Below are 24343 nucleotides of genomic sequence, written 5' to 3' on the forward strand. Positions count from 1 at the left end.
TCCCTTCCCTTCCCTTCCCTTCCCTTCCCTTCCCTTCCCTCCCGTCCCCTCCCCTCCCCTTCCATCCCCTTCCCTCCCTTTCCTTCCTTATCCCACCCCACCCTTCCTCTCTCCTTCCCTCACTTCCCCAACCATTCTGTTCCCATCCCTCCCCTCCCCTCCCCTGCCCTCCACCTCCCCTTCTCTACCTTTCCCTTCCCATCCCATCCCTCCTATTCCTTCCCATCCCACCCCACCCTCTCCTTCCCTCCTCCCCTCCCTGCCACCCAGCGGGTCTGCCCTGTGGGTAAACATTCTGCCCAGAGCCCGCAGAGCCATCCATTATCTCCCCCAGACAATTAGCAGCCCATTAAGGAACTGATGCAAATGTGTTCTAATTGACCTGCAACTCGCTCCCAGGAGAGGGATGACTCCAGATGGCTTAATGATGGGGATTTAGGGCCTTTCTGTAGAAGTCCGTCTTGGGGAGCAGAGAGCTGGCTCCAGGGGCTTCCAGCTGCTGGGCGGGGAAGGCCAGAAGCTGGGGCGGCCCAGGCCTTGAGTCTCTCCCACCCGCCAGGGCCCAGGAGACCTGTCAGCACCCGTGCCCCTTCCTCCAGGCCCTGCCCTGGGCACTGCCGGGTCTCTGCATTCACGGCCCCCTAACGAGACACATTCCTGTGGGAGCAGGTTTGGGTTCCTAGGGAAGCTGAGCAGAAAACATGGAGAATCACCCCAACATCATTACCCGCCCAACACACACACACAACACACACACACACACATGCACACAACACATACACGCACACAACACCTACACACGCCCACACAAATGTACACACATACACACAAGACACACGCACACAAGACACACGCACACACATACACACGCACACATACATGCACCCATGCACACACATACAAGCACATGCACACACATGCACACATATACACACATGCACACATATACATACACGCATGTGCACAAGTGTGCACTCATAGGCATGCACACACAGGCATGCACGCACTCACACTCACACACACACACACACACACACACACACACACACTGCCTGCCCGTGTGGGACATTCATTCCACCCAGGAACCGCCATGACTTAGCACATTCCCCTAAGGTCCGCGTGTACCTTGGGGCCCCGTTGGCAGGTCTGGTTCACGTGGTGGGCGGGTGCTGCACGCCTGAAGCTGCCCCCTGGAGTCCTCTGGGTGTGGATTCCTCCCCTCCCCCTGCTCTGAGGGCACGGCCCTCCCCATAGCACCAGCTGGGCTTGACACCCTCCTGCACCCCACCTTCCCCCCCTTCCAGGGCCTTCTGGCTCAGGGCGTTGGGGCTCTGGAGACCCATCCCACACCTGACTCGGCTTGTTTACTCCCCTGCAGGCTGGCTCAGGCCTTCCCGGTAGGAGGCTTAGGGTCGAGTCCTGATGCCTCACGGTTCCCTGAGCACTGCTGAGAGTGACCCCTGAGCACTGAGATAGGAGTAGTCCCTGAATACCACTGCACACCCTCCCCCAAAAGAATTTAACAAAGTAGTGTTCGGAACAGTGCCTGGCACATAATAGCTGCTCAATCAATAGCAACCCATGCTGTTAAGGCACAGCAACTGTGTTTTTCAATGTTTGGCATGAACATTTGCATGAACTCGGTCCTTCCAGTACTCACAACAGAGTCGACTGCTCCCGGTTTTCAGGGGAGGAAACTGAGTCTGAGAGAGGCCACCGACCCGGGAGGAGTAGGCCATGCGTCTCAGACTGTCGGACTCAGACCCGGCTCTCCCCGCCTCTCTCCCACTGTCATTCCCGCTCGCTGGCACAGCCGGCCTCGGGGTCACGAGTGAAGAGGGCCCTCGCGTGTGCCCCGGGAACAAGACACACTGGGGTCTTCACCTGGGAAAGGCAATGTTAATATTTTTCCCTAACGGGCACCATATGCTCCCTCGGATTTTTTTATTTAATTACCTCACGGCAGATGGCTGGGTGTGCGGGCCGTGCAGCGGACGCACCGGCCTTCCCGTTTGTCTTCCCGGGTTTGGGGAAAGAGGAGTAAGAAGGGAGGGGGCGGCCCGCCTGGGAGCATGGCGGGCCCCAGGCTGTGCTGGGGGTGGGGGGCAGAGGCAGCACGGGTCTGGGCCACCCGGCAGACGCCTGCCGTCATTCCAGGGCTCAGAGAAGCTCATTGCGCCTGGCTGGGCCGGCCGAGTCTGGAGGGGTCACAGCGTTGCCCCTTGACACAGCCAGCATGTGTGTACGTGTGTGTGTGTGCATTTGTGCGTACATATGCACTCATGTGTGCATGCATATGTACACGTGTGTGCTTGTACATGTGTGCATTTGTGTGCTTGTGTGTATGCTTGTGTGTACACGTGTGTGCATGTGTGCACGTGTGCATACATGTGCACTCGTGTGTGCGTGCATATGTGCACATGTGTGCTTGTACATGTGTGTGCATATGTGTGTACACATGTGTATGCATGTGTGTGCGTGTGTGCATGTGTGCGGCACATGCTCACGTGTGTGCATGCACATTTCTTCCCCGGCATGAGTTGGGCTGCTGGAATTCTGAATTCCCCAAGAGCTCAGGTGAAAGGGCCAGGCGGGTGCTCACAGGAGCACTGTGCCGTGTGTCCTAACCTCGCTTTCACTTGCCAAGTGGTTGGTCGGGAAAGAAGAAAGGTAAGGAGGAAGTCGGGGCAGAGGGGATGTGGCCTGCGGCTGGGAGGAAGAGTGTTAGAGGGTCTCAGAAAGAGAGAGGGGCGGGGGCTGGCCTGGTGTCGGGAGTAAGCCCCGAGAGAGAGAGACAGAGATAGACAGAGATAGAGAGAGACAGAGAGAGAAACAGCAACAGAGAGAGACAGAGAAACAAAGAGACAGAGAGAGGTACAGAGACAGTCAGAGACAGAGAAACAGAGAGACAGAGATAGAGAGACTAAGAGAGACAGAGAGACAGGGAGAGACAGAGACAGAGAGAGAGACAAAGAGATAGAGAGACGAGAGAGACAGAGAGCGAGACAGGGAATTCAGCCCATTAGTGGTAGGAAAAGGTCAAGCCCCTCAGAATCTCTTGGGCGTGGTGGCTCTGTTTGGTTTGGGGTGGGGTGTTGGCTTCTGGGCCTCCCCCAGCTGTGCTCAGGGCTGACTCCTGGCTCTGTGCTCAGGGACCCTTGGGGACTCTGTGGAGAGACAGATGGCGCCCAGGCCAGTGTGCGAGGCGAGTACAGCCCCCGGCCTCTCTCTCTGGTCCTCCGTGCAGTGGGGTCTCAGGGCGGCAGAGGGGGCCCAGCCTTCCCGTGGAGCCGGGGGACGCGGCCTCCGAACACGCCGCCCCCTCCCGCCCAGCGGGCGCCGCTGCCAACGGGTCATTTCCTTGACTGCTCAGCACCCGTGGTTCATTGAGGTGCTAAAAATAGGCCGAGTCTAGACCCCCTGGGGCTCCAGCTGGAGACACAGGCCCGTCCCCAGCCTGCCACGGTCCACGGAGGGGCCTCCCCGCAGGCGCGTGCGAGCTTGGGAGGAGCAGGGGGAGCCCACCGGGCACGTCAGCAGCCGGGGAAACTGAGGCTCGGAGGACGGAGCGGGGGGAGGGGAGGTAGCAGCCCCGTGAAGAGGGAGGAGGGGGAGCGCTAACTCCTGCTCGCAGGCGTCCCAGGCGACCCCCCCCACCCGTCAGCCACAAATTCTAGCCCACCGCGTGGAGAAGGAGACCCACTTTTGATTTGGGTGATGGTGGTTCGGGGGGCGGGGAGGGGTTGCTCGCAAACCCGGGAGCTCAGGGCTTACTCCTGTGTCTGTGCTCAGGGAGCACTCTTGGTGGGCTCAGGGACCACGTGTGGTGTGGGGGATCGAACCCGGGTCTGCTACATGCAGGGCAGTGCAAGTGCCTCTGGATGGTGGGGTGGGGGGAGTGTGTCACAGCCCACAGGCGACCTCAGAGAGTCCAGCTGCAATGACAGGGCCCAGCAAGCCCCCTCCCTGGAGACGCCCCTCTCCCCCTCGCCGGAGGGCAGGGTTAGTGACCCCCCAGGCACCGGACGGCCAGGGTGGGAGTCGGAGGAGACAACTGTTAGTTGAGATACAGCGAGAGGTGCAGATGGGGAGAGAGAACTACGCGGGGCCGAGGGGCTGTAGCAGCTCGGGGGTTCCAGGAGGCTCTGTGGGTTGGCAGAGGACGGCGAGATGTGTCTCTGCGGGGCCCGGAATGTTCTCTGAGGCTGCCACTGGCTTTGCGGGGAGCGGCTTGGAGCCACGCTTGGGACTCGCAGCCCTGGGGTGGGGGTGGGGGCAGCATCCCAGCCCCCCGCTCAGTCCTCACGCCCCTGTGTTTCCTGGGGGGACATTCTAGGGGCCAGATGTGGGGGCTCCCCGCCTGCAGGCAGAGCCCAGACACCCCTCCAGGAGGGACACCCCCTCTCCCTCCCAGCACATCAGGATGGTGCAGACACTCCCGTCAGCACCCCTTCCCCCAGTGGGGTCTCCCCCCCAGGCCCCTCAGCCCAGCGCCCCCCCACACCTCCCCCCCCATCTCTTTTGTTCCCTGCCAGCTTCTAATGAGCTCATTATCCCCTCTAAACCCATTTGGCACCCACTCAGAGAAAAGATGTGTTGAAATGGAAAAGAAAGAGAAGGGAGCAACAAAAAAAACGGTCCAGACCCAGAAATAGCGTCAGAGAGCCGGGAACCCGCGTCTCCGCCGTCTCCACGGCAGCAGATGGGCTGCGGCGGCCCCACGTGCCTGCCCGGAGCCTCCCACGTGCAGAGATGGCTTTCTTGAGCACCTACTGTGCACCGGACGCCGTCCTGAAATTTTAAATTCCCTCTTTCAGCAGCACTGTGGCAGGAGGGTCAGACCTGTAGGCTTTTGTTTGTTTGTTTGTTTGCTTGTTTTGTTTGGGTCCTGGGGCTTGGGGGCCATGCCCAACCATGGCTCTTGGCAGTGCCGGTGGGACCCTGAGGTGCCCGGGTTTTTGGACCGGGGCCCCGTGTGTGTGAGGCCTGTGCTCAGACCATCCCCCAGCTCCCAGACTCACTCTTTACAGGCGAGGGGTCTCGGGGAGAAGCCAGATTGGTCCCCCTGGGAACACAGGGGGAGGTTGGAAGAGGCTGGATGGAGATCAGGTCGGGCTGCCTCCAGCACCCGTGCTCTCGTCCACCTCCGGGGTCCTGCGTGTCCTTGGGGCTGCTGGCCGTTTTTCTCCCTGCCCCTCTGGTGGAAAGAGCTGCCTGTGGGCGTTCAGCGAGGGAGTAGCAAGCATTGCCTGGGGGTTTTGCGAGCCAGTCTGAGTCCGTGTGACCATCACTGGTGTCCCTGCATGTCTTTGGAACTGAGTCTGTCCTCCCGAGCTTGGTGCTGAGGGCACCCCGGAGTCTGCCCACGGTGGAACCCCCTTCCCGCTGTGACCCGCCCGAGGGGCTTGTCTCTCTGCGCTGGGAGCGTGCTCCCCACTCCTCCCGGCATTCTGCTGCTCCTTCACCCAGGAAACTCCGACCCCCCTCACGAGGTCCTCACTGGGGAAGCGCTGTCTCCCCCTTCCCAGTGGGTAGACCCTCACGTCTCTGGGCTGCCACGGTCCTGAACTTCTCATCCTGGAACCACCCCAACATTGCAACTTGAACATCAGGAGCTCGTGTGCAAGTGCTCTTTGCAGGGGGTGGGGGGGGGGAAATAGAAAAATTTCATCAGGGAGGCCAGAGCGATAGTACAACCGGAAAGGCATTTGCCTTGCACGTGGCCAATCCCGGCTCGACCCTTGGATCCCAAATGGTCCCCTGAGCCTGCCAGGAGTGATTCCTGAGCGCAAAGCCAGGAGGAAGCCCTGAGCATCACTGGGTGTGACCCAAAAAGCAGAAAGGGAAAGAAGAAAGCTTTCACCGGGTTCTCAGGGGACTGTGTTCAGGATGGACACGTGGTGAAGGCAGGGGAGTCAGGTGCCCCCACGGTCCAGCCGCTTCTCCTCAGCTGTGTGTGTGTGTGTGTGTGTGTGTGGCCCTGGGCGTCTCTGGGCGTCTCTCTCCTGCCGTCTGTAAAATAGTTCTCGCTCTAGTGTTGTCCTGAGGATTCAGTTGGAGCAAGGGTTGTGGAGAGAAGCCGAGACTATCTGAGTGTCGTGAAACCCAAGCTCGGGATATTGATTGATGTTCTGTGTCCGACACACTCGTAAACAGCAGCCGTGGGTGTGGACCTGGCTCCGTCACGTAGCACGGGGGTTCTTGACATGGGTATTCCCTCGTTCGGATTCTCAGAAAGAAGGGCTCTGAAGTATTTCTGTCTGCATCCCAAATACACACTCTCCACCCCTGTCTCTGTCTGTCTGTCTGTCTGTCTGTCTGTCTGTCTGCCTGTCTGTCTCACAGACACGCCCACCGATTTGGCACATTGGCTGCATTTAAATGGATGGCGGAATAGGTAGATGGACGGATGGATGGAGAGTTGGATGGGTGAATGAGTCTCAGAGCTCAGTTAAATAGATGAATGGATGGATGAAAGGACAGAGTAATGGCGGGTGATGGATGGACGGAGTAAGGAAGAGATGATGGACGGGTGGATCGGCTGTGACTGAACCGACGGGTGAGTAGCTGTCTGATGGATCCTTGGGAGGATGATGGATGGGATTAAAGAGAAAGCTCGGAGAGGGCTGGAGCCACGGTGTAGCAGGGAGGGCGCTTGCCTTACATGTGGCCACGATCCCCGGCATCCCATATGGCCCCTTGAGTACTACCCGGAGTAATTCCTGAGTGCAGAGCCAGGAGTGACCCCTGAGCATCGCGGGGTGTGGCTCTCAAACAAGAAAACAACAACAATAAAAAAAAGAGTGATGAAGCTTGAAGTTAGAAAATCAAAGACTCTTATAAAGATCCTCCGTCCAAAGGTTCACAGGCCATTCGAGGGATCCGGTCCTTAGCCCCTGTCCTCCACACAAGAAGGAAAAGAGACTCTCTGAGCCACACACTAAGTGTCTGTTGTCTCCTGCGCCCACTTACAGAGGGGGAACCCGGGGCTGCACTGTTGGTGGGTGGTGAAGCCGAGGTTGGAGCCCAGAATGCGCCAGAGCAAAAACAGTTGGTAACGCCTGACTTGGTGTTTGTTCTGGGTTTGCTTGAGCACTCCCAGCTTGCTCACTCTTTCTCCTGGCTCTGGGGTCACTCCTGGCAAGGCTCCGGGGACCCTGTGAGGTGGTGGGGAGCGAACCCAGATTGGCTGCATGCAAGACAAGCGTCTTACCAGTTGTACTACCCCCCAGCCCCCCTGGACCCCTGACTTTTGAATCGCTCGGATCCCGCAGAGCCTGGAGATCATTGGGAATTCAGAGTCGAATCCTGTGGCCAATGAGTGGATTGATGGATGGAAGAAGGAATAGTTTAACTCATACTAAAATAGATTTGGGGGCTTTGGAGAGATAGGACAGTGGGTAGGGTACTTGCCGTGCATTCAGCTGACCCTCATTGGATCCCAGTCACTCTTATAAAGTCCCCTGCGTCCCGACGGAGTGACCCCTGAGTGCAGAGCCAGGAATGAGCACTGCCAGGGGTGGTCCCAAAACAGAAGCACAAAACCAAACCAAACCAAAAACAGGAGATAAATTAGGTTCTGTTTACTGATCTATTTCTTCCAAGTGCCTAGACCAGTACCTGGTGCATAGTGGAGGCTCGGCTCTCGGAGGTGTCATGAATGGGTTGGCCTGTGGAGGACCCTACCTGAACCCCAGTGGAACTCCCTGCAGTGCCTTCTGGGTCGGGAGGGGTCTTTCCCATTGCGAAGGTCCATTGGCCGCCCATTGATTGACCAAGCTCGGCAAGAATCTCGCCCCCTGCTGGTGGTAATGTGAAACAGCACCCTCAAAATGAAAGGATTTTTTTTCTTTTTCTCCCTAACATCCGTTTTCCCTGGTGCATCCCGAGTATCCACTCGGAGTGCAATCCAGAGTCACTGGATCACGGCGGACTACGGCCGGGGGTTGCCAGGTCTGCCTCTGAGTGTCCAGGGGAGCTCCAGGCCCTGCTGGGCACGGGACAGTTCAGGCGACGGGTGATGAGGGGGCTGGGGAAGGGAGTGCAGTAGGTAAGGCTCTGGCCTTGCGTGCAGCTGACCCAGATTCAACCCCCGGCACCTGGTAGGAGCACAGAGCCAGGAGCAAGCGCTGAGCCTGCTCAGAGCGGCCCCCAAACAAGAACAGAACAGAACAGAACAGAACAGAAAGGCAGGCGCTATGGACCGTGGTTTCCTGCCTTAGCGCCCCCCCCACCCCTTTGCAAAACCCCCTTTCCCTTCTTGGGTATCGGAGTCGGGCTAGAGGTTGGGTCTCTCCGCCGGCCCCTGTCCGGGCCTTTGTTTCTCTAACTCCCAGCTCTGTCTCGAGCACCTTGCGTGGGCGCCACCCTAAAGCGAGTGGTTGCTGGCCACCGGGAAACTGAACAGAAGATGCCTTTGGCCTGGTTCGGTGTCGGCCAGGGTCCGCACAGGCGGGCGCTTCACCCGGGACGCAGAAAGTCCTGCTGGGAGTGCAGGCGGCCCGTGAGTCGTGCCTGCTAGACAGAGACGAGCGTGGGGGCCTGGCAGCACGTCCCCGAAGCAGCGATGGGGTCGCAGTCCCCAGATTCCGGGGGGCGCTGGGAGAGGCCGAGCCGGAGGAAAGAAAGCCAGGCCTGGGCTTCCAGCCAGCACCAAGGGGCGTTTCCTTCCCTCCCTCTCTGGATTCCAGAACATTCCCAGACTCTGGCCTCCGGGGGCCTGGGGACACACCTCTGATCCCCGTGTCTGTGATTGATTTGCAGGTCACAGCGTCCTCCTGTTTGACCGCATGGGAGTGACCAGCCGCCACTCCCCCAAGGTGGACGCCCCGAAGAGGTCCCTCGCTGGAAAAGAAGCCCTTAAAGGCCCTCAGTGAAACAGCCCGGCCCTGCCCGGCCTGGCCACTGGTCACCGCGGAGGATTTCTCCCCCAGCTGCTCTTTCCCTTAAAGGAGCTCTCCAAGGTCAAGAACGAGATGTAGAAAAATGGGCCCTTCCCCCGAGGAGTGGGCGTCTCCGGCCTCCCCTCCCCTCTGCTGGCCCCCCGGAGCACGCCTGGACCTCGGGACTGTGGGCGGGCTCCGTCCTCCTTCCTCTGGGCCTCGGTCGAGCACTGGACTTGAGCTTGGCCTCCCCCGTCCCTGCGCGAGGCCGTCGCCTGCATCGAGGGAATAAGACGGAAGACCCTGCGGGACCCCGCCCTTAGGGGGGGAGCTTGGAGAGACCCAGAAGAGAACCCCCACCCCCGTCAGTCACCCGCTGCACCTTCTCCCCGCCCGCCCGCCCGCCCCGCCGAGCCAGTCCGGAATGGTCCTGCTATGGCCAAACTCTGGCTCAAGTTCCAGCGGTACTTCCGCCGGAAACCCGTGCGTTTCTTCACCTTCCTGGCGCTCTACCTGACGGCCGGCAGCCTCGTCTTCCTCCACTCGGGCTTCGTGGGCCAGCCGGCCGTCTCCCAGAGCCAGGCCAGCCCCGCCGGGGCCGCCGGAGGCCCGGCCGAGGGCGCCGAGCTGCCCTTCGCGGGCGATTTGCACTTGAGCAGGGGGTTCCGGGACGCGGGGGACGCGGCCTCGAGCATCGCCCGGAGGTACGGGCCCTGGTTCAAGGGCAAGGACGGCGGCGGCGGCAGCAGCAGCGAGAGAGCCAAGCTCGGCGACTATGGAGGGGCCTGGAGCCGCGCGCTCAAGGGGAGGGTCCTCCGGGAGAAGGAGGAGGATCGAGGTAAGCGGGGAGAGCTGGAGCGGGGTCCGGGATGGAGGTGAGGGATGGGGGCCGGGGGGAGAGGATAAGGCCTAATTCAGAGCTTCAGAGGCAGCCCACCCCGCTGGAGGTCAACAGCCAGTGTCAGCCTCCCCTCCGTCTCCCCAGGAGAACGCGCAAGCCCAGAGAGGGAAGGCATTTGCGGGACATCACACAGCTTGGAAACAGCCACCCGTGGATCGGACCCTGGTTCTTCCAGGACGACTGTCCCTGTCACCTTTCCCAGTCTAGTCTAGCCTCATTTTCCTGCCCTGCCCTGGCCAGGGAGTGGGTGGGGTGGGTGTGGGTGACCGCAGAGACACCTCCCGCTGCTGGTGACTCTCGCGCCTGGTACTTATCACCGTTCCCAGAGGAACGCCTCACACTGGCCACTGTGTTCTGAGCCCCCCACCTTGTTTCTGTGACCCGAATGACGTATGTCCTCTGCTCAGCCGCTGTCCTGCCTCACGCCAGCTCGTGTAATAGGCTCTTTATTATCAGGGGCAGTACGACGCCTGGCACTTCCGCGTGAGCCGTGTGCCCGGACCATGACGTGCCTCATTGCTTGGTTTCACGCCCCAGCAGCTCAGCGGGAGACAGTTGTTAGCCTCCGTCCCAGAAGGGGAAGATGCAGCCCCCAGGGGAAATCGCAGAAACCCCCCCACCTCCCAGCTCACAGATGGACAAACAAGAGGCTTAGAACAACGTTCATTTTATTTTATTTTATTTTATTTTTGCTTTTTGGGTCACACCCAGCGATGCTCATGGGTTACTCCTGGCTCTGCACTCAGGAATCACCCCTGGTGGTGCTCAGGGGACCATATGGGATGCCGGGGATCGAACCCGGGTCGGCCGCGTGCAAGGCAAACGCCCTACCCGCTGGGCTATTGCTGCGGCCCCCAGAACAACGTTCATTTTAATATCACACCCGAGGGCTCTTCTTGTCTGGAACTCACCTGCGCCCACCTTAAATTGTCTAGCTCTCTTAGGGGCTAGCATTTGCACACGTGCCCCGAGCCCCCCGCCCCACCCCCAGAGGCGATTCCTGAGCGCAGAGCCGGGAGCAAGCCCTGAGCACTGCTGGGTGAGGCTCCACCCCCCTCCAGCTGCAAATCGCTGATATTTTATACAATGCCAAGACGGGAAGAAAGGAACAGGAAAGCCTGGATTCAGGAGGTGTCTAGGCGGCCGTGGGACCAGGCGGCAGGGTGGCGCATACACGCCACCTGCCCGTGATCATTATTCCGAGTTCAGCGAGGAGAGGCGACGGCCGAGAACAGGAGACGCTTCTCTGACCTGACGTGAAGCACGTTTGCGTTTGGCGCTTGGCGGGAGCTTGATGCCGTGATGTGGGTTTGAGCCGTCAAGGGCCCGGAGCCCCTGGCCGGGATGGGACTGGGCCCAGCCCCGCAGCTGCCCGTCCCGTATAAGCTGGCCGCCCCCCCTTATGCAACCCTTATGCCCCCTCATGCAACTTGGAGCGGCAGAGTGAGGGTTCGGGGCCCGGGGTTCTGCCCTGCCTGGGTCACTCCACCTCCCTGTGCCTGTTTCCTCTTGGGGACGGGATGTCCTGAGAGCAGGGGACAGAGAGGCCGGGAGCTCAGGCGCTTGCCTTGTGCGTGACTTGCCCAGGGTCCATGCCGGCACCACGTGGGGTCCCCTGAACGGTCAGGGGAGAAGAAGAAGGCGTGGTGGGCTCTCTGGGGGGTCCGGCACTCTTCTGAGCTCACGGCCAGAGTCTCCGCAGCAACCCACAGCCGTTTTCCTACACACACACACACACACACACACACACACACACACACACACACACGGGCACACACATACACACACGCACACACACCCACACACACCCACACACACACGGGCACACACATACACACACATGCACACACACATACACACACATACACACACATACACACACACGCACACACACACACACATATACACACACGGACACCACACATACACGCACACACCCACACACCCACACGCACACACATACACATACACATACACACACACACGCACACACACACACACACACACACACACGGCCCAGAGGTTAAGGAACTGGCCCCAGGTTAGCAGGTGGAGCAGGGGCCAAACTGAACTTACACCCCGGGGCCTTGGAGGCTTTGCCAGTGCTCCCCGGGGCCTGCGGACTGCTCAACTCAGCGCTGGGGGCGGAGCAAGCCCTAGGCACGCGCCAGGGGCTACGGGTATGCAGGAAGCTGAGGTGCTCTGAGGCCGAGTGAGCGCCCCAAGGCCACGGCCGCCGGCTGGACAGAGAACCTGATTGTCCAAGCCACGGCTGTTCCCGGGTCCCCAGACTATGGGGGACCCGTGGGGTGGGGCATGATGGAGGGGTGAGGGGAGGGAAGGAAAGCAGGGGCCTCTCATCACCCCCCTCTCCTCAGATAAGCGCTGCTGAGGGTCTGCTCCATGTCAGGGCTTCGTGTCCCTCAGCCCCTGCTGAGGTAATAGCGAGGGACCGTGGCAGGGATCAGGAAGGGCCAGAGAGGGCGAGCGGCTTTCCTAATGCTACACAGCGGAGAGGAGGCCAGGCTGACTCGCACCCACGGCCCACAGCTCTCCCTCCTGTCTGTGGCCTTCAGTGGTCTCTCCCTTAAGTGGTGGCACCAGCCCATCCACCTGACAGACACGTGTGCGGAGATGGGTCCTGCGCCAGAAGGCGGGGACCCAGGCAGGATACACACACTGACCGGAACGGAAAGGGTCAGGATTCAAACCCGGGTCCAGCTGCAGCTCCCAAACCAGTGCTCCTGCTAGCCCGCGCCATTGCCTCCTGTTTGCCAGTCAACTCACAGACCCTAAGTCAGAGGGAAAGGAGCCAGACGGGGGGAGCGGCCCACGCTACAAGTCACCTTTATTGAAAACAGCCCAACATTATTTTTAAAATATATATATATTATAACTTAATTATTAATTTTATTTATTTATTTATTTATTTTTATTTTTTTTAAAAATTTTATCACCATGTGGAAAGTTACAGAGTTCTCAGGTTTATGTCTCAGTTATACCGTATTCAAACACCTTCCCTTCACCAGTGCCCATATTCCACCACCAAAATCCCTGGTATACCCCCCGCCCCCCACCCCAACTGTATAACTGATGAACCTCACTTTATTTTCTCTTCACCTTGATTACGTTCCATATTTCAACACAAAACTCACTATTGTTGTGGGAGTTATATCCCCAAACAAGATAACCCTAATAAGGAGGCATTTGATAATTAGTTTTCCATTCAAAGATTGTATGTTTTCGGCCGCGCGGCTCGGATCTGTCTCAGTCCCGAATCCCGGAGCTGTGTTAGTTGCTGCTCAGTGTCGCCAGGGCTCCATCTGGAGAAGGTGTGCAGGCGGCACCTCCTCCCTCCGGCCCCCCGGTGTTGCTGGCCCCGATTCGGGTCCGGAGCATTGTCTGGGCCGCGTTGCTCACCAGAATGCCTGCCGCTTCTCTGTGGATTGTGGCATCAAGATGGCGCCGAGGGTGGGTCGAGGGCGTGACTTCCGGCGGCTGGGACCACTTGGAGTTTTGGGCTGGCGCCGCCCCACTCCAGTGGCCACCACGGCTCGGATCTGTCCCAGTCCCGAATCCTGGAGCCGTGTTAGTTGCTGCTCAGTGTCGCCAGGGCTCCATCTGGAGAAGGTGTGCAGGCGGCACCTCCTCACTCCGGCCCCCCAGTGTTGCTGGCCCCGATTTGGGTCCGGAGCATTGTCCGGGCCGCGTTGCTCACCAGAATGCCTGCCGCTTCTCTCTAAAATATATATTTTTTAAAGGAAGATGAATTGAAAGCAAAAGAGAAAAAGAAAGAAAACAACCTTGCAGCAGCCTTCTTACCTCTGGTGGGCGTGGTGCTGGCTGCTGGCGGAACTGGCGCTTCATGCTGGGGCCGGGCGGCTTTTCCCGCCCGGCAGTCTGGGTCCGTGAAGGAGCACAGTCTGGGTCTATGAGGGAGCACAGTCTGGGTCCATGAGGGAGCACAGTCTGGTCTATGAGGGAGTACAGTCCGGGTCCGTGCGGGAGCACAGTCTGGGTCTATGAGGGAGCACAGTCTGAGTTTAAGCAGGAGCACAGTTTGAGTCCATGCGGGAGCACAGTCTGGGTCTATAAGGGAGCACAGTCTGAGTTCAAGCAGGAGCACAGTTTGAGTCCATGTGGGAGCACAGTCTGAGTCCATTCGGGAGCACAGTCTGGGTCTGTGTGGGAGCACAGTCTGAGTCATGTGGGAGCACAGTCTGTGTCCGTGCGGGAGCTCAGTCTGGATCCATCCGGGAACACAGTCTGGGTCCTTGTGGGAGCACAGTCTGGGTCTATGAGGGAGCACAGTCTGAGTTGTGCGGGAGCACAGTCTGGGTCCATGCAGGAGCACAGTCTGGGTCCATGCGGGAGCACAGTCTGGGTCCGTGCAGGAGCACGGCCTGAGCTGTTCTCAGAGGATGCGGTGCTGGTCAGTCCTGGTGGGGAGCACCGTCTAAACATTCCCTGCAGACTCAGGCTGCACTTGGCTCCCTGGGTGCCAGCCGTGAAGTGCTGGCCGGGCACTGTCCACGCCCGCCCCTGTCCCACTGGCCCCCTCCCTGTGCCCTTGGGGCGTGCCATGCGCTGACTGAGTCGTTTCTAGAAGCCTCCGAGCCTGGGGGTCACCTGGGTTTGGGTCTCCCGGGGCCGCGCTCAGAAGGACACCGAGTCGGTGGGTTCCCAGCTCCGCTCGGAGGCTCGTCGGGTCCCGAGTGCCGTGGCCCTCAGGAGAGCCTCAGAAGGCCCCTCCCCTGCGAGGCCCCCGCCTCATGGTGGGGGCTGCCTGCTCCTCCCTCTCTGTGTCTGGGAGGACCGGGCACCCCGGCAGGGGCACCCCCGCCCCGCGCGCGACCCCTCAGCTGTGTCCTCAGTGCCTCTCTCTTGTCTCCCCAAAGCCAAGTACATCGGCTGCCACCTGGACGACACCCAGAGACGGGCCCTGCGGGGCGTGTCCTTTTTCGACTACAAGAAGATGACCGTCTTCCGTTGCCAGGACAACTGTGCTGAACGGTAGGGCTCCCCCCGCCCCCCGGGCTTATATTATTATACCCCCACCATACCCCCAGATTCTGCTCTGCTGTTCATTCCTTCTCCCCAAGGGTGGGGCGGAGGGTGGACATGCAACACAGGGAAGGAAGGGGCCGCATGTACATGTGTGTGCTGGTATGTGTCTGTGCATGTGCATGTATGTGTATATGTCAGTTGTGGGTACATCCATATTAATATGTATCTGTAAATGTGCATGTGTTTGTGTGCATGTGTGTATATGCACGTGTCTGTGTGTGTGTGTGTGTGTGTGTGTGGGTGCGCGCATGCAGGATTGTCAGAGCTGGTCTGAGGGAGTGGGGTGACACTGGGTAGGGGTGAGTGGTGGCGCCCCGGGTCCGGGACGAGCTGGTTGCTGTGAGTTTCCTGCATCGACCAGGTTCAGTAGCAAAGCTGTGTGGACAGCGGGCTGGGGGGCAGGGGTGCGGCCCAGACTGCCGTGGGGGAGGGGAGTGTGCGTGCAGGGCAGGTGTGAGTTGGTGAGGGGCTGCAGGAAGGGGGTGTGGGGGCAGGTGTCGGGGTGCCCCCTGGCTCCTCCGCACAGAAAGAACCCTAACGCAGGGGGTTCTTTTTTTTTTTTTTTGCTTTTTGGGTCACACCCGGTGATGCACAGGGGTCACTCCTGGCTCTGCACTCAGGAATTACTCCTGGCGGTACTCAGGGGACCATATGGGATGCTGGAATTTGAATCCGGGTCGACCGCATGCAAGGCAAACAACCTACCCGCTGTGCTATCACTCCAGCCCCCCTAACGCAGGGGTTTCTGACCTGCAAGAGAGAGGGTGTTCTTTCTGGGCTGGGGCGGGGACCAGCCCCTCCCGGTGGCCCTGAGCCCCCTGGGCCGGCAGCTCTGTGCTCAGTGACCCGGGGTCGTGCATCACTCTGAGCCCAGGGCCCTCCCTGACCCTGGGGCTGAGGCTCTGGGTCAGACGGTGCACGGGGCTGTGGCCGCAGGGTCCGGGAGCAGGACGGGCGTGGTGGCAGTGCCCCTCGCCCCTCCCCCTCCTGGGTCTCGCGGCTTGCAGTGGCCGGTGAGGAGCCCGTTGCACGCGTCCAGCTGGCCCCGCGAGGTGGCTCTGGCGTCGGAGTTCCCGAGGACCTGGCCTGGCCTGGACCAGCCCCTCCTGCCCAGTTAGGGACATTTCTTTTGGTTTTGGTTTTGTATTTTTTTTTTTTTTGGCGGTGGTCAGTTTTAGCTGGTGCTCCTGGCTCTGTGCTCAGGGGGTCACTCCTGAGCCAGCTGTGTGCAGGGTCAGCGCCTTCCCCGGTGCTGCCCAAGCCACCGCTGATGGCCTGAGCCCGGCCGCTCTCTAGCTCTAAAAAGATGCCGGGCCCTTGAGGGAATCCATGCGCTCCCGTTTCTCTCCAACTGTGCAGACAGAGGCGAGTTCCACAGTGCTCCCCTGGGGCTCAGCTTACTCGCCAGCCTCTGGCCAGAAAAGGGCAGTGCAGGGAGGACAGGGAGAAGGAGGCTGGGGCAGGGCCCGTCTCAGACTTGGGAAATGCAGAGACATCACTGCCCCCCTTCTCTCCCCAGCGTGCTGGATTTCAGGAGAGACCCTTCAGGGGAGTGACCGTTGGTAGGATGGTGCAGGCTGGCACCAGGAGATGATGTGGCTGTTGGTAGGATGGTGCAGATTGGCAGGGTCAGGCTTAGTTTCGGCAGGCTGAGGGCAATGACTGGGTAAGTGGAGGCTTCCCTATAGAGGGCTCAGGAGGAGAGACAAAGGTGAGATGTGAAAAGGCTTTGGAGGGTGAATAGGAGTTTTCTAGGTAGTCAGATTAAGGGAAAAACCAAGCTCAGAAGTTCCCGAACATCCTATATACTTTACATCCTCAGGTAGGACAGGTGGGGGTGCCTGGAGGGTCCCAGGGACATTGTCAGGAGGAGAAGCTGAATCTGCTCTCTGGGGTTCCCTGCAGTCAATGGGGACCTGGAGGCGTACGTCAGGGGTGTGTCCTGTTAAATGCCCGTCACAGCCCAGGGAGCTGGACAAGATCCAAAGGGTCATGTTCTGGGGCTGGAGCAATAGTACGGCAGGGAGGGCGTTTGCCTTGCACGCAGCCAACCCGGGTTCAATTCCCAGCATCCCATATGGTCCTCTGAGAACGGCCAGGAGTAATTCCTGAGCACAGAGCCAGGAGTAACCCCTGAGCATCGCTGGGTGTGACCCAAAAAAGCAGAACAAAGACACAAAAAAAACAAGGGCCACAGCCCTTGGGGGGATTCTCTCCTAGAGCGGGAGACGGGCAGTGTCCAAGAGGGAATGAAAGTCAGTGCAGGAGTCCTCAGCGGCCAGAGCACAGAGGGCCGGGCACCTGCCTTGCTGCAGCCAACCTGGGTTTGATCCCCGCAGCCCCACGTGGTCCCCCGAGCCCCACCAGGAGTGAGCACAGGGCCAGGAGTCAGCCCTGAGTCCTGCTCGGTGTGGCCCCCAAACAAAATCAACCCAAACATGCTAAGAGCTTGAGAAAACAGAGGCTGGGGAGAGAGCGCAGGGGGCACTGGCCTTGCCCGCAGCCAAACCTGGCTCGATCCCCAGGTGACGCCAGAGCCCCGCCCCCTATGGGAAAGACGAATGGAATTTATGAACAAACCGTTAAAGCCAACACCCCCCCACACACACACCCGGGCCCACGGGGCTCCTTGGCGTAAATAAAGTTCCACGTCCCGGTCAAGCGGCCCCAGCACTGCCCCGTGACAGGCCTCTGGCCCCAGCTCTCCCCGCGGGACTCCGAGGGAGGGGCTGCCTCTGGCGGGGCCTGGGCGACACCCCCGAGCCTTCCCCTTGGCTGTGGCCCTCCAGTCCGCAGTCACCCCAGAGGGCTCGCAGGGCGGCTCACGAGAGACTGAGACGGAGGCTGGCCCAGCCCCAGCCCTGGGGGGACCCAGGCCCCAAGAAGCCCGGTTTGTTGGGGCGGGTCTTGCTCTCCCTGCCCTGGGACGGGAGCAAGGCGGCCGGGCGTCAGAGGTGAGCAGTCGCCAGAGCTGCCCTGGGCCGGCAGCTACCACCCACCGCCCCAGAGCAGCAGGGGGTTGCAGACGGCGCCCCAGGGCCCGGTGGCTTGGAAGCTGCCCCTGAGGCCACTGTGCCTGGGTGCGTGGGGAGTCGTGCATGGGAGTGGCTCTCTGGGCCTGTGTGCATGGGGGCGTGGGTGCAGGGTACGTGCATGGGTGACTGTAGTCGTGCATGTGTGGTGTGTGTTCAGTGTGTCTGTGCAATGTCTTCTTCTTCTCCTTCTCCTTCTCCTCCTCCTCCTCCTCCTCCTCCTTCTGTGTGTAGTATGTACGACGTGTGCATGGTGCATATGTGTAGTGTGTGTTGTGTGTGCATGTCACATGTGTCATGGGCATGTCCCTGGGGGCCGGGTCCCCCTCGCCCTCCGTCCGTGACCCTCTGGGGGCTGCTCCCCGTCCCGGTATCCCTGACCCCCGCTTCCCGCAGGGGCTACCTGTACGCCGGGCTGGAGTTCGGCGCCGAGTGCTACTGCGGCCACAAGATCCAGGCGGCGAACGTGAGCGAGGCCGAGTGCGACATGGAGTGCAAGGGCGAGCGGGGCAGCGTCTGCGGCGGCGCCAACCGCCTCTCGGTCTACCGGCTGCAGCTGGCCCAGGAGTCGGCCCGCAGGTGTACGTGAGCCCTCGGCCTGCCTGGGGCCCACCGCCCTCCCGGACCCCTCCCCTCTCCCGGGACCCCTCCCCTCTCCCGGGACCCCTCCCCTCTCCCGGACCCCTCCCGCTCCCGGGACCCCTCCCCTCTCCCGGGACCCCTCCTTCTCCCGGGACCCCGCCCTCTCCCGGGACCCCCTATCCTTCCCTGGACCCCTCTCCTCTCCCGGACCCCTCCCTCTCCCGGGACCCCTCCCCTCTCCCGGGACCCCTCCCCTCTCCTGGGACCCCTCCATCTCCCGGGACCCTCCCAGCTCCCGGGGCCCTGCCTCTCTCCTGGGACCCGGCCCCTCTCCTGGGACCCCTCCCCTCTCCCGGAACCCCTCCCTCTCCTGGGACCCCTCCCTCTCCCCGGACCCCTCCCCACTCCCAGACCCCTCCCCTCTCCCGGGACCCCCTATCCTTTCCCTGGACCCCTCCCCTCTCCCAGGACCCCCTGTCCTTTCCCTGGATCCCTCTCCTCTCCCAGGACCCCTCCCCTCTCCTGGGACTCCCTCACCCTTTCCAGGGCCCCCACCCCTTTCTCCCGGGACCCCCCACCTCTTTCAGGACCCCCCTCACCTCTCTCCTGGGGTCCCCTCCCCCTCTCTCAGAACCCCTCCCCCTCTCTTGGGACCCCCATCACCTCTCCCCGCTCCCCCTCTCCTAGGACCCTCCTCCCCCTGTCCCGGGACCCCCTCCCCCCTCTCCTGGGACCCCCTCCAAACCCTCTCCCAGGGCCCCTCTCCCTCCTGCCAGGCTATCCTGTGCCCCAACTCCACGCCCTTGGCCCCAGGGTTGTGCCCCCTGCCCTCTGTCCCTCCCACTCCCTGCAGAATGCTCCCTCCAGCCCCTAGCTCCCACGGAGTGCTCGCACAGGCCCCCACCCCCTGCAGAGTGCTCACTCCCTGGAAGTCTCCAGGCCTCTCCTCCCCTGCCTCCTCACCGCCCCGGGACCTGCTGCACCCGGACTTCCTCCTCGGCACCCCCAGAGCCCCCCGGCCCGCCCTGCTAGTCTGAAGGCAGCTGGTCCCCAGCACGCAGAGAGTGCGCCCAGTGCGGAGAGAGGGGGCTGGACTTCCATGTGCACCCCCCCCTCCACACACACACACACACACGGGGCAGAAGGGCTCAGGACACGTGTGGGCAGCCGGGGGCCGTCAGTGCGCCCCAGGATAGCCCCATTGGTCAGTGCTGTCGGGGCTCTGCCGCCCTGTGTCCTGCCCCTCTCTGCGCCTCTCAGTAACCGGAACTGTGTTTGTGCAGGCGGCCCGGGTCCCAGCCCCACACCCCACGATCCTCTGAGCACTGCCAGGAATGAGCCTCAGGCGCGGAGCTGGGAGGTGCCCTGAGCATTGCAGAGTGCTCCCCCCCCCCTGCTCCCACATAGAGAAACCGACTCATCCCTGGGCCAGGCCCTGGGCTGATCCCCACAGGCCCGCCCCATGTTACTCTCTGTCTTCCAGCTCTGGGGGGGGGGGGGGGTTGCCATTGTTTATTATCTCTGTTCTCCAGTGAGGAAACCGAGGCTTTGTGAAGTCCAGCAAACATGCCCGAGTCCAGCAAACGGTCTCTGGGAGGAAACCTTCAGCTGCAGGGAGCTGATGGTCCTGATGGGAGGAGGGGGAAGGGGGGCTCAGGTCCTGGCCTCCTCACAGAGCCTGGCATCAGGGACAGGAAGCCGTGGTCATGCTTCCCCAAACCAGCCCCTGCATCCCTGGAGATCTTGTGTGTGTGTGTGTGTGTGTGTGTGTGTGTGTGTGTGTGTGTGTGTGTGTGTGGCTCAGGAATTACTTCTGGTGGTGCTCAGGGGACATTATGGGATGCAGGGGATTGAACTTGGGTTGGCTGCATGCAGGGCAAACGCCCTCCCTGCTGTGCTATCTCCTGGGCCCCATATCTTGATTTCTTGAGTGGTGTCAAGATCCCAGCCTCTGGCTCTGCCGGCCCCGACTCGCTCATCTGCTCTGGGTTCTGATTCTCGGCCTTCCCTAGTGTCTCTGCTCCAACCCCCCAGTGCTCTGAGCCTCTCTGATTTAGACACAAGTAAATGCTGGCGGGAAACCTCCCAGGTCATGGCCCATGGGACTGGCATCTGCAGTAAACACTGCGGGGAATGTGTGTGTGTGTGTGTGTGTGTGTGTGTGTGTGTGTGTGTGTGGCAGGGGGACTCTAGTGACATTTGTTGTCAATCATTGGCATTACCCCCGTACCCTCGCCCTGCTCCCCCGAGCTGTGGCACAGACTCTGAATAATCGTGAGGATTCAGAGGCTGCTTCTCACTGCCCGGCACTGCTCAGGGAGGGGGGCCCCCCAGGGCTCGGGAGCCAGCCTCCAGGTCTCTGAGGTTGATGGCACGTCCCCTCTGTCCCCAGAGCATTACGGGGTTGGTGGCGCGAATGGGGCAGGCACCCTGCAATTTTTCAAACCTCGACACAGACGCTTGGGCACGGGAGCACTTTGCCCCGGCTACAGAAGAACCGAGAAATGGACATCCTTCTTGGCTGGATTACATTTTTCACCGCAGTGTGGGTTTTTGCTTTATGTTTGCTAAATGTGTCAGCAAGTGTAGCTCTCCTCCTGGGGGAAACAAAAAAAATAAATAAATAAAAGCCCTGCCGATTTGAGGAACACTGCAGCTTTGCAAGATGCTGCAGGAAAATGGCCCGGAAAAGTCTTACAAGGTTTGCCTGGTGAGGTTCCTTATGAGGACGTGGAACTCTGCCAGGTGGGGGCCAGGGTGCGGGCTGGCCCTCGCTGGCAGCTGTCCACGGTGCTGAATCCCCGTCAACTCTGCCGCTCCCAAGGCCAGCACCTCAGCCTCTTTCTTGTTCCACCCTCTCTTCTGGAGACACTTGCATGAAGTTTGCGTTTTCCCTGCGAGGGCAAATATCCTTGACCCGTGGTTCACAGTTTACCCAGCAGACCTCATGCCCTTTTGCAAGCTCTGACCTTTTTTGGTGGGTGGGCATGGGGTGGGGAGGTTGTTCCCAGGGTAGTAGAAGGATCGCATTCAGCGCTTGCAATCTGTCCCCTCTGATGCCCCATCCTGTCCACTGTTGGTGTGGGCGGCCTCTGATGAGCCTGGAAAGGCATAGCGGGTGGGTGGAGCGTGTCTAGCTCCTTCTTTGCTGCTTGGAGACTTTGCCTTCTCCCGGATAGAGATACGCCCCACCCCGACCCACTCCCCACCAAACAGCCCCCCGTTCCTGTGTCCATTGTGTAGGACCAGGAGAAGAGGAGATGATGACAGGACCCTGCTTCTTCTGCGTCAGGGTGAGGGACAGTTGACTCATTCTTCTCCCCTACGCAGAATCCAGGAAGGCCTGGGGGAGCGTGTAGGGCTTGAGGCCAGGAGGATTCTGCGTCTTATCCCAGCCTTCCTGCTCACTGGCCCTGTGGACCTTGGGCAATCCACTGATTTCCCCCCCCCCCGCCGCCCTGAGCCTCCAGTGCCTCATCTGTGCACTGGGGACAATGCCAACCCGTAAAATGTTGTTCCTGGCAAACCAGAGAGAGACTCTGCCACACGCACGGCCCGGTGCGTGTCTCGGAGGAGAGGTGACGCACCCCCGTTCCTCGAACGAGCAGCTCCTCCTCGTCTCACTCCGTAGCACCCAATTCAAGCGATTTGAATTTCCAAGCGCCCGCGGAGCCTTTGGTGCGGCCTAAAAATAGCGGGATTGAATTCTCCTCGGACAGTTAGGTTCCTTCTGTAATTCAGTCTCTCTCTGATTACAGGCGCTGCTAACGGCTCCCAGCGCACCGCCTTTGCCCCTCCCGGCTGGCATCTTTAGTGCCATGGAGCCTGGCCTAATTACCCCGAGGGGGTGGCTGGGGGAAGTGGCCTCCTTCAGGACCCAAGGGGACTCTCTCGTGCCTGCCTTGAAGCCACTGCCTGGTGCTATTTCCCTCATTTTTTAATTTTTTTTCTTTCTTTCTTTCTTTTTTTTTTTTGCTTTTTGGGTCACACCCGGTGATGCACAAGGGTTACTCCTGGTTCTACACTCAGGAATTACTCCTGGCGGTGCTCAGGGGACCATATGGGATGCTGGGATTCGAACCCGGGTTGGCCGCGTGCAAGGCAAATGCTCTACCCGCGTGCTATCGCTCCAGCCCCTCATTTTTTAATTTTTTTTCCTTTGGTGATGGCCCAGAACAAAGGGATGAGAGGGCCTCGGAGATCTTTGTAGCTGCTCTGCAGCGTCTCTTGCTCGGGCCCCCAGCAAAGAGGGCTGATGGATGGCCGCTCTGTTCGCCTCTTGAGAATAATGGCTGCACTGCACCAGCCCGGCTGGCCTGGAGAAGCAGCACTGGCATGGGCAGAGGGTGGGGCAGAGGCTCCTGTGATTCCCCAGACTCTGGTGGTAGCCCCCCCCCCAACCAAGAGAGGGGTTTTGGGAAATCTGGGTGGGGGGGGCTAAGCGTGCAGTCTCTGGAGCCCAGCCATGTCAGAACGGGGCAAATTCTGCAGAGAGATGAGGAAACGAAGGGGTGGTGTGGAATAAGCCGGGTCCTGTCCTAACTGTTCCCCATGGGCTGAAGCGGGCCCAGAGGGGCATGGAAATTGAATCCTGTTCATCTTGGGACCACTGCCTGTGACCCAGGAGAGCAGCAGGGTGAGTGCGAGGTGACATGTGGAGCTCATGCCACACTGCCAACAGCACCGGAGGGCCGTGGCGATGGTCACTGCCGCTGTTCCCAGTTACCCTCCATGGACCCTCTACCGCACACCTCCAGGGGGCGACATTCTCGCCCTGTGGGCTGGGGATTGTAGTGGCCCCAATTCCATGCCGGATTTCCCTCCCAGACAGGAAAGTCTCAAAGATCCGGAACATTGTCAGTTGACTTGCCCCCGATGAGGTCAGGTCTTGCTCACGTCAAGCCAAGGAGGGGAGCAGCCAGCAGACAGAAACGGCCTCCAGAGTGCTCCCCAAACCCGGGACCATCCTCCCTCCCTTGCCACCAGACTTGGGGAAGCGCCAACCCCCGCCCCCCCCCCCACAAATTCATCAGTGCTCCTCAAAAGTTGACTAGACCAGACAGTAGAAAGATATCCCATCTGGCACGTTAATGAACCTGGGGGTCCAGACTTCCCACTCTCCCCTCACAGCCCATGCCTCCCACCAGAGAGACCACCACGCCCCCCCCACAACCACCACCACCCCAGCCTCAGCTTCTGCTCCCGTGCTGGCCCTTTAAGGCGGCTAAGCCCTCACCTGATTTAGTATTCAGGACCTGGCACTCTGCCTTCCCTTGTAAACTGAGGGTCAGGGACTCATTAGCAGATGCTTAAATGTCAAAGGGAGACCAAGCTGGCTGAGCTGGGCCCCCCCACCATCTCCCTGCCCTCCCCAGGGCCAGGCTGGTGGGGGGAAGGCCCTGGCAGAGATGCCAGGCTGGGGGCCTCCGTGCCCTCCCGCCGTGTAAGAGCAGCTGGTTAAGGAGACGGATGGACGGACAAACCCAAGGAGCTGCCGGCTCCCTCCACCCTTCTCACTGCGGCTTTCGAGGCTCATCCCTGGCCTCTGGGCATGGCCCTCCTGTTCATAGAGAGGAAGTTGCCCAGGTTCGGGTTGGGGCAAGAGGGAGGTGCCAAGGGCACCTTGCTGGGGACGCTGCCCGTGTGTGACAGGGGACAGCTGCGTGTCAGGAGAAGCGGAGCTGGACTGGGACTCACACTCTGGCCCGGGTAGCTCAGCTGAGCGGCCGGTGCAGGGACGAGTTTGGCTTCCGTTGTAGGGCCCCAGCTGCACGGCCACTACCGGAGCCCCTGGCTGGGCCCCCGGCCTCGGGTCCCAGCAGAAGGAGGGGACTGGCCTCCTTCAGACCCAAGAGAGACCCCCAGAGCACACAGACTGG

The 24343-nt window shown here is 60.5% G+C and overlaps 1 protein-coding gene across 1 annotated transcript in view; it reads left to right on the top strand.

Annotated features, from left to right (window-relative positions):
* WSCD2 (WSC domain containing 2) overlaps positions 1-24343 on the top strand; it is a 79067-nt gene that overhangs the window by 38487 nt on the left and 16237 nt on the right. Inside the window, exons 2-4 of the mRNA XM_055146771.1 lie at positions 8764-9720; positions 14682-14796; positions 18279-18463. Coding sequence (XP_055002746.1) covers positions 9318-9720; positions 14682-14796; positions 18279-18463 — 703 coding nt within the window. The 5' untranslated portion in view covers positions 8764-9317. The remainder of the gene's footprint in view (positions 1-8763; positions 9721-14681; positions 14797-18278; positions 18464-24343) is intronic.

Source organism: Sorex araneus, chromosome 9 (assembly GCF_027595985.1).
Source record: "Sorex araneus isolate mSorAra2 chromosome 9, mSorAra2.pri, whole genome shotgun sequence".
NCBI classification, from domain to species: domain Eukaryota; kingdom Metazoa; phylum Chordata; class Mammalia; order Eulipotyphla; family Soricidae; genus Sorex; species Sorex araneus.